At 42.0% G+C, this 10,572-nt stretch overlaps 1 protein-coding gene across 1 annotated transcript in view; it reads right to left on the bottom strand.

Annotated features, from left to right (window-relative positions):
• The window catches only part of LOC146319643 (alpha-1A adrenergic receptor-like), a 14,962-nt gene extending 4,862 nt beyond the window's left edge, over positions 1-10,100 (bottom strand). Inside the window, exons 1-3 of the mRNA XM_084730484.1 lie at positions 9,127-10,100; positions 5,577-5,828; positions 2,216-2,609 (exon numbers count right to left, since the gene is read on the bottom strand). Coding sequence (XP_084586610.1) covers positions 2,216-2,609; positions 5,577-5,828; positions 9,127-9,420 — 940 coding nt within the window. The 5' untranslated portion in view covers positions 9,421-10,100. The remainder of the gene's footprint in view (positions 1-2,215; positions 2,610-5,576; positions 5,829-9,126) is intronic.
• Between the last annotated feature and the right edge of the window lie 472 nt (positions 10,101-10,572).

Genomic DNA, 10,572 nt, shown 5'->3' with positions numbered 1-10,572 from the left:
CCTGCTTGGACAGACCTCGTCCTCTGGCAGGTCTGATGAACTGGAAGCCGTCAGCAGCTCCATGTTTAGACTCTGTCTGCTTATTAAAGCCACTTCATTCTCTCTCTTATGAAAGCTGCTGCAGCCAGAGGGATTGTGGGTAGCTCTTCATCTGGACGTCAGACACTTTAATCAGTGTTATCATGGTTCCTGTCTGAGGGTAAGAACCCAACACAGACGCAAGAACTGTTCCAGGAACCTTTCATAGGAAGTCAGGACTTAGAGTGGAGTTTAGTTCCTGAGGAAGGATTTCCTTTTTCATTTTCTGATCATCACTGAAAATAATCGTTACAGGACAGACTTGGTCAAAACAGGTGCAAACGTGTGGCGCAAGATTCTAACAGGATTAATTAATTGGTCATTTTCTAAGTTCAAATTCTCTGATTCCAGATTCTTAAATGTGGGACAAAACAAGACATTAGAGGACGTCATCTTGGACTTTGATCAACATTTTATAGACCAAAGAACGGATCGATCAGTGGAGAAAATGACCAACATTTTGGTCAATAAAGAAAATAGTTATAATTTGGAGTCATTTGTGTGACTGTATGATGCATCATATCATTTGTAGAATCTGTCTTGAGATCAGTGACTTTTGTGCTGCAGAGTTTTTAAACTCAAAACCAGCATCTCATGTAGGAACTACTTTCTTTCTAATAGAAAAAAAAGTTTGAATATTTCATCAGCTAAAATGTGCGTCACAGATTGCGTCTGTGTCTTGGTGCCTTTCCCTCTAAATTTTCTTTTGGTGATTCGTCTTTCTGAGTCTCCATCAGCTGTGGACGCCAAATTTAAAAAAAAAAAAAAGTCTTCAGGGAAAAGAGAGAATTTAATAGTTACGCTACAGACGATGTTTTTTCTTTTTTCAGGACTAAATGTCTCTTTTGACCATAAAGGCTGCAGGATAAACTGCACCATGAGGAGAAATATGATATTTTTGATTCTGGGGTGAACTGTCCCTTTAAAGTGAGGAAGGTTCCATCAGATCTGCGTGGAACCATCATGGATGTATTACAGAGAGATGAGAGCCATGAAGAAACAGCTGATCAGTCTCGACTTAAACATCCACAACTTCAGAACTCAATCATATCATCATCATCATCATCATCATCATCATCGTTGTCGTCGTCATCATCGTCATCATCGTCGTCGTCGTCATCATCGTCATCATCGTCATCATCATTGTCATCGTCATCATCATCATCATCATCATCATCATCATTATTATTAATAATATTAGTAGTAGTATTTATCTGTCATGAAAATCATGAACTTCTTTTACTCTGTAACTTTTTTTCAGCTCCTGTCTGAATATTTTGTCTCGTTTGGTTTCTTGAATGGGAGCAGCTGTAACGTAATCAGATGTTTCTGACTGTGATCATTTAAAGCAGCACAGACCTCAGATCAGTGTCTGTGACGCCGTCCTCTCAGTATTTACCAACACAAACAGTTTCCCGTCGGCAGCTCAGGGGTGAGTCGGGAGTTTCCATGTTGTGGGAAACTGATCAGAGAAAATAAAGAAATAACAAGAGTGTTTAACTTCCTGATCTCCTCTCTGTCACTGAGACGCTCATTTCTGGGATTTGGCCTAGAAACTCTGCCAGCTGATTGGTCGGGGATGTAGGACCTGAAGCATCGCTGTTCAGGCCAAATATTTCAAATATGAAGAAGAAAAAAATAACATCAAGAGCTTCTGGAAACTGTTTCTCACCATTAATCACACTATTTATGATTGTTGGACATTAAAGGACATAAAGTTTTACGTCACTGTCGGACAGCCACATCACATGGTGATGCTTTAAAGGGATAGTTCAGGTTTTTTGAAGCATGGTTGTATGTGGTACTAATCCATAGTCGGTGTATTAGTACTGAGCTGAAGGCTCAGTAGTCTGATTACTAAAAAACCTTGAGATTTCGTTTAAATCCGGACGAAATATAAAGCTGTGAATTAAACAACATTAAACAGCCCAGAACAGAGTATTGATGAGCTCCAACATTTGAGGTTTATTATCACACACACACACACACACACACACACACACACACACACACACACACACACACACACAGACACACACACAGCTAAAAGATAAAAAAGATAAAAAAAAAAAACAATCACACAATAATAAATGTTAGTATTGATTAGTATTGACAGGTTGTAGTAGATTGGACTTACCGATGGGCAGAGCCAGGAAGAATGGCAGCCAGCAGAGGATGAACATGCCCACAACCACGCCCAGCGTCTTGGCAGCTTTCTTCTCTCTGGAGAATTTGAGCAGTTTGACAGTGAGCGTGCTGCGTGCGGCCGATGATCCGCCCCCTCCGGCCTTGGAGGCGGGGCATATGTCCTGGATCTGCTGGTTCCTGCAGTGGATCCTCAGCGTGAGCTCGTTGGAGTCCTCCTGACGCTCCTTCATCACACCGGCCTCCAGGTTTTTGGTGGTGCGTTTGGCCACGATGTAGACGCGGCAGTACATGGCGAGGATGACGGCCAGCGGGATGTAGAAGGAGCCGAGTGACGAGAAGAGGGCGTAGAACGGTTCCTCTGTGATGAGACAGACGGTGTCATCCTGTGGGACGGAGAGACTGATGGTTTAGTTTCATTCCAGAACATAAAGAAGCCAAAGAGTTGAGGAGCTTCTGCCACATGTTAAAAACTGAAAGCTGGGTTGAGATTTAACCTTCACACCAGCAGGTCCATTTAGTTTTTCTGGAGCGTTCAGCTCTATGACTGGAGCTGCCCCCCCGATAGTGGATCATTTTAGTCATCAGTCCAAGACACTTCAGTCCACTGAGAGTTTTCCAGTCGAGAATGTTTTTCCCTTGTCAGCCAGTGTGCATCACAGTTACAGGATAAAACAGAAACACACAGGGAGAATATTTACATGCTTCATTCAAACTTTACAGAAACTAAATAAAACTCAACAAAAACATCTTGGTTCGTCTTTCCACTGTCCAACAATCAGCAGCTCTCGTTTGGTCCAAATAAATCCTTAATTCACAAAGTAAAGGAGTGCAGAGCGTGCGGCGCGGAGCGTGCGGCGCGGAGCGTGCGGCGCGGAGCGTGCGGCGCGGAGCGTGCGGCGCGGAGCGAGCGGCGCGGAGCGTGCGGCGCGGAGCGTGCGGCGCGGAGCGAGCGGCGCGGAGCGTGCGGCGCGGAGCGAGCGGCGCGGAGCGAGCGGCGCGGAGCGTGCAGCGCAGAGCGAGCGGCGCGGAGCGTGCAGCGCGGAGCGAGCGGCGCGGAGCGAGCGGCGCGGAGCGAGCGGCGCGGAGCGTGCAGCGCGGAGCGAGCAGCGCAGAGCGTGCAGCGCAGAGCGAGCAGCGCAGGTGATGCTGGACAGCTGGAGACGCTCCATGGTGTGCTGAGTTTATTACTGAACTACAGGAGGACGCACACTTTGAATTTCTCTGACTGAGAGAAAATCTGAAGTTTTCATCACAGATGATGAAGAAAGACGTTAAAATATGAGTCTAACTGGTAAAACACACTCATGGAGGCTCATGTAAGAATTCAGTGTGGCGCAGTGGGCTGTAAAAAGAATGAATCGTCGTATTGTATGACCTTCCTTACCAACTTTCTTTTTGTTATACTTCACTCATACAGAAAATACAGTGCTTACATAAATGATAAAGTATGACCAACACAGGTGTTGCTGATCATAGTTTTTATGTCCATACATTACAGTTACAGTTACAGTTACATTACAGTTACAGTTGAATTTAGCAGACACTTTTATCCAAAGGGACGTACGTCAGAGCGTATTACATATCCAAATCCATGTCAGTCAAATTCACACACAAGCTCTGCATGATGTCACGCGATGCACACGGCGACACAGATGTTCTGGTGGCTGGTCACAGAAGACGAAGACGTCGTCAGTGACAGACTCCAAGGACAGGATAAAGAGAAGAGAGACAGTCTACAAAGAGACGGAGCAGCTGAGCAGCCGGCGGCGTCTCATCTCTTCAGGATAATGTTATCCAGCAGCAGACTGACCTCCTGTTCTGGATGAAGAATAAACAACCTGTGTTGATGCGTCTCCTCAGACATTTTCTCATCCAGACTCCTTTAACTTCTCTTTCTGTTTTTCTCACTGCAAAGTTTTACTACAGCAAACTGTAGTACTGCGTCAGTTTGCTTACATCTGCTTCCTCATGAGATCACGTGACATAGCACCCCGTCTGATCTCACGAGATCATGCTCCCTCCAGTACGTGATCTTTAAGTATGAATATAAATGTAGTTTAAAACTGAAGTTCAGGAACTGGACCACACCAGCCTCAGCTGGACACAATCACCTGCTTCAATTCAAAACACCTGCATCCTGCTCATCAGACACCAGCATCGTCTCCGTTCAGCACATCCCACCCTCTCCTGTCCGTCTCAGTCGACCCTGTTTTCTGTCTCAGCAGGTAACACACGGTTCACCAACTGGGACGGTGCTCCTCTAACCAGTTGGTCACAAGTTGTACCGTATCTGTCCCAGGATCCCTCTACACGGAGCTGACTCGTCCTCCCAAAGCCTCTCATCCAAGAGGCTTCTTCAGTTCTCAGAACTGATGAGAGGGGAAACGTCTTCAAGAACCAAAGCGTGTCCAGTTACCTGCGATAATCCTGAATGAATCCCATCACCTGGATGACTGAGAATCTTCACAAATGTGTTTAAAATTAAATAGTAATAGAAACAGTAGTAGAAAAGTAACATTTAAATACATTTTAAATGCTTGAATATACTGTAGATGTACTGGAGATACAAATCTTACATTTTGCAGATTTAATCCGTAGTCTTTTATTAATTTGGCGACCCAAATAAAACCTCCTGTGACCCATCTGTGGGTCACGACCCAGTGTTTGGCAATGACTGTGCTGCAGTATATACATAGTACAGTACTGTGTAATACAGTAGAGTATTCATATTATGCTGTATAGTACTAGTATTATTATTACAATATATATTTTTATTAGATATACTTATTTTACATTATTATCATCATCATTATTACATTACATCACTGTGGTGATGACTACAGACAGAGAGAGATCAAAGCCAAGTGCATTTTTTAAATAATTTAACTCTAAAATCACCTCTTTTATTTTTTATTGATCTGAAAAATGATCTGATCTGTGACTCAAAGCCGTGACACGATCCGAACTGTTAATGTTGTGATCTGTTGCTCCTCTAAATGAAAATATACTGATATATTTCACCTCTGGCATATTCTGACAATAAATCTCCTTAAATCTGACACACTGGACCTTTAATTTATGTCTGTGATTTCTAATAGAAGGAAAGTTTAAGGCAGACGACTGAGACTTTCTTAAATTTGCAGATTTAAATAATTAAATGCACGTAACCAGCTGATTGTAGCAGCATCAGTCAGGAATCATGTGACTGATATTTTTAAAAACTCTCAGTCTCAGTCCTCCTGATTCTGAGCCTCACAGTCCTCGTTTCAGCTTTAAAGGACAGATGAGGACATTTAAAGTTTTCTTTTTACTGGTTTGGTTCCGTGGTGCATGCTGGGTAGTCTGAGTACCTGTGACGGTGGTTGTTTCCAGCCCAGCAGCGGGCCGATGGAGATGACGATGGCGAGGATCCAGACACCCAGCATGGCGAGCAGCGCCCGCTTCTCTGTGACGATCATCGGGTACTGCAGCGGGTAGCGGACGCCGATGTAGCGATCGATGGAGATGACGCACAGAGACATGATGGACGCTGTGCAGCACAAGACGTCCACCGCCGCCCAGATGTCACAGAAGATCCGACCAAAGACCCAATAATCCAGAACCTGCAGGGACACAAGGACATCCATCAATCGTTTTCTTGATTGATTGATTGATTGATTCATTCATTGTTTTCTCCGTCAGAAAATTGTGAAAAATGTCAAAATGTTTCCCAAAGTCCTAGATGACGTATTCTCAGATTTTTTGGTGAAAGTTTTAAACTCAAAATCTAAAGTTATAAATTAAGACCTTCCTGTTGTCATGACAACAAATAACTGAAGTCCCAAACTCAGCTGCTCGCTGCAGTTGATGATGAGTAACACGACTCCTGGAAACGACGGAGCGAACAACTGAAGTTGAGACTCCTCCCTCCGTAGATGAGTCACTCACTTCTTCAGTTCGTCTTGTTTCTACACGGCTGGAGGACAGTTTGATTCCCTGTTTTCTTTCCAAACAGCATCTTTTTTGAGGATAATCCGTTAATCAGGCTGCTGTGGAGAATTTAAAAGGTGTTCCTTCGTTTCACCCTCGTTAGTTAATTAGTCTCTCGTCCTCCTTTGACTGCTTTCATGAGAGGAAACACACTTCAGTCCCTCAGCTGTGATGCTGCGTTTGCAACAATTCAGATAAATTCAACCAATCACTGTGAAGTTCTGCATGACCTTGCAATTTTATCCAAAATCTGTAACATTTCCACAAATTTGACCAATCGTTACGGCTTCCTGCAGTTCCACCAATCACAGCAGTCGCCTGTGCAAACATGACACATATTCATTCATTCATTCATTTTATTTTGTCGTAAGGTTTGTCATTGTTATTCACATTTATCAACACATCAAAATCATTTTGTGCTTTTTTTTGTGCACCAAAAAGGTTTTGGTTCTGTGTAACAACTCCAGGTGAAGAAGATTTTGTTGTTTTATTTTGAATTTTTGTAATCGTGAGCCTTTTTGGTTACTCAGATCAACAAGATGCCTTTGATTTTGAATGACGTACATGAAAAAAAAAAATCTCAACTTTTTTCAGTTTTCTCTTGGTCCTGCAAAAAAAAAAAGCCTAAAAACATCACAACATGCATCGCAACTTTTAGAAATGCTGACATGAAATCAGACATTTTAGGCCGCAGCGATCTTAAAAACAGCCCGTGATCCTGGAGGGGCTGAGAAACATCCAGCGTGTCACCTTCACTGGAACCAGATAAAACAGGTCGGAGGCAGCCTGTTGTTCTCCATGTATCAGAACAACAGGCTGAAAAATCTCAGGACGTCATCGTTCAGGAAAACTGGACCAATCAGCTGTTCTCTCTCTCGCTCGCTCGCTCCTTCACATCACCTCCAGTGATGAAATCCTGTGAGCTCTGACAGCAGGGCTCTTTAATGTTGCCATGGTTACAGGGTGGGTGGAGGATGAATTTCAAACAGTGATTAAACCTGAGTCTAATTAGGCGTGAGTTAAATGGTTTTAACACACACTGCTGGCCAATCAGAAAAGACTATTCACCCAGATCAGGGTGTAAACATATTTATGTGTCCAAAATGACTGGGCCCTATTTCACCAATCACAAGACAACCAACTTCCACTCACTGTCCAATCAGAGGCCACAAAGATCACAGGTGGAGAGTGGTGAACGCGGCACGAGTCGAGTCGTCTTCGTTTTGAGCGACAGAAATAAACAATCAGGCCCTTTGAGTTTTTATTTCTGTCTCTAAAACAATGTTCCCCAAACTTATTTTCCAAGGACCCATTTTTTTGAAATGACAAAATCATTATGACCCAAGTTTCAATAGGTCTTATCAATAAATTGAGTTAAGTTGTGCATAAATGATCATTCCTGACCATTTTTACCACCATTTTCACATAACCCTATTTTATCATGACCTTTTATTAAAAAAATACACATATTAAAACTTAATAAATGAGAAATAAATTCATAACAGGCCATTTCATTGTTTCTATTCCCTCTTATCAGGAAAACAATATTTTAGCCTGCTTCATATATGAGACAGAATAAGTGCATTTAGTCAGAAGTAACAGGCTCTAGTTATAATAAACATTTAAATGCTTTATTAAAGCTGTACTGCAGATATAAAGTTTAAATTTGCACAACTTCCTCCAGGTTTTTTTTTATTTATTTGGGGACCCAAATAAAATCTCCTGTGACCCACCTGAGGGTCCCGACCCAGTGTTTGGGAATGACTGATCTAAACTGCAGAGGTGGAATTAACTAACTCTGTATATTTGCTGTTATTCTGCATTTAAATAAAACAAAATCATTTCTTTATGTGATCACTTGATTAATCAATGGAACAGTCATCAGAATAATCAATTACTAAAACAATCAATGCCTGCAGCCTAATGAATATCTTAACTGTTAAAAACATCGTAATTAGAAATCTGAACTATAGATTTTCTATTCTGCAGAGGCTACATTATTTTATACTTTTAAAGGATTTAATCAGTAGAGATTATAACAATTAATTGATAAACAACTAATTGGTCATTAAGAATTTGAATTTGTGCAAATTTATTGCTCTATAAAATAAACATCTGAACTAGAGATTATTGTATGAGTGTATTATCTGATAATCGATTCTAAGTGTTAAATATCGAAGTCTTTACGTTTCAGGGGCTGTAATGCTGTCAGAGAATATAATAATAATAATAATAATAATAATAATAATAATAATAATAATCATCATCATCATCATCATCATCATCATGTTGCTGTGGAAACGTATTTGGTGTTGTTAAGTTGAAGTAAAATGTTTAGGTTTTTTTTTTAATAACGAACAATTATCGTTAATGTTACCAATGATGCAGCCTTATCAATCAACCTGAATATTTTTCTACTCAGTTTTCTTGACATTTCTTATCTCCTCACTTCCTTTCATTCCTTCTTTTCTGATTTCCTTATCGCTTCCCCCTTTATTCCCTTGTTCCTTCCTTCTTCCCGTCTCCCAGTCTGCACTTTTTTATTTTATATACATTTATTTTTCCCCACAATTTATTTACTAATCGTTTAGTGTAGAAAATGTCAAAAAAAAAAAAAAAAAAAAAAAAAAAAAACGTCAATCGTCTGTCCCAAAGTTCAGTCCTCAAAATCCAAATATTCAGTTTACAGAGAAAACCAAGTCATCATAGTGAAGAAACTGGAACCAGCTTTTATTTTTTGATAAAAGACTTAAATAATGATTTAATTATAACACTAATCAATAAATTAATTATTTCGACACAAATTTCTTACTACTTTATTTCTTATTTTAGGCTCCTCTCTTTCTTCCATCAATCTTTCTTTCCTTCACTGATCTAAAAACATCAGTCTCCTAATCGATAACTGATGGATAATCGATGATCATCACTGACCTCCAGCGTGGCGGACACGGGCAGCACGGTGGTCCCCAGCAGCAGGTCTGCGATGGCCAGGTTGATGATGAAGTAGTTGGTGGGGATCCGCAGGTGTCGGTTACAGACCACCGACAGGATGACCAGGATGTTCCCCACGATGGCGAACATGATGAAGAAGGCCAGCACCATGCCCACCGGCACCGCCCGGCTCAGGTCCAGCGGGGCGGGGTCGTGGTGTCGGTCCGAGCGGTTCGTGGAGGAGTTGGTCCCGGTGTAAAGGTCCGCGGAGGAGCCGTTAGTCCACAGACTCATGGTGACGGAAACAAAAACACACCGAGGAGCAAAAACACGATTTAAGGTTTTATATTAAAACACGAAAATACAACTACAAAGATGTACTTTATTCATTACTTTGAAGGATTCTAGCGCGTTTTCGCTGTTTTTCTCTTCTCACTGGGACTTTGTTTTGTCTTCGCTGCTCCTTAATGTTTAAAAAATCCAAATATTTTTCGGTAAAAATCTGTAAAAATCGGCAGATGTCCCGCTCCTGTCTTTGATTAAATCCCATGATCTCATGGCTGACAGGAGCGCTCGTGCTGCTCGGGTTCGTTTTGCGCGGGAGGCGCGCGGAGCAGCAGGTGGAAATTCGGGTGTCTCCGGACGGTTCTGGCTGGCAGCAGGTGGAGGTTCGGGTATCTCCGGGCGGGAAGCAGGTAGAGATTCGAGTGTCTCCGGATCGTTCTGGCGGCAGCAGGTGCAGGTTCGGGTGTCTCCGGGTAGACCGGGCAGACAGAGAGCTGCTGCCGGGCCGTGGAGCTCCTCCTCGGGGTTAAAGCGCTGCTACAGTAGCGGTCTCTCGGAGCTGTGTGTCTGTGTGTGTCCTTTTATGGTCCAAAGTGTTTAATGTGGGAAAGTTTCAGAGACACAAAGTGCTGCTTCTTCTTCTCTCTCACGGTGGTAGAGAGACACTGAGAGAACATGCTCTCTCCCTCTCTCCCTCTCTCCCTCTCTCTCTCTCTCTCTCTCTAAGATTCACATGGAAATGTACTTTATTGGTCAGACTGTAATGCAGCAGGTTGTACTGTACGGTGGCCCTGAGGTGCAAAAATCACAGCAATAACTGAAAAGAAAACAGACTGTTTCAGATTAGAGCTGCAGTGATTCATCGATTATTACTCAATTATTAAATTAACCCCCAGCTAATTTGATAATTGTTAATCAATTTAAAATTAAGAAGAAAAACAACATCAAACTTCTCTGATTTCAGATTCTTAAATGTGACTATTTTCTGGTTTATTTCCTCCTTTCTGACAGTAAACTATTTCTTTGAGTTGTGGACAAAACGAGACATTTGAGGACGTCATCTTGGACTTTGGGAGACACTTTCGATTACTGGTTTGAATAATAACTTAATATTTCATTAGCTCATGAAGCAGAAGTCCAGTAATGGAAAGCAGTGTACAA

The sequence above is a fragment of the Lutjanus erythropterus genome, chromosome 11, assembly GCF_056507025.1.
Source record: "Lutjanus erythropterus isolate fLutEry1 chromosome 11, fLutEry1.hap2, whole genome shotgun sequence".
NCBI classification, from domain to species: Eukaryota; Metazoa; Chordata; class Actinopteri; order Lutjaniformes; family Lutjanidae; genus Lutjanus; species Lutjanus erythropterus.
This window is presented reverse-complemented; position numbering and strand designations above follow the sequence as displayed.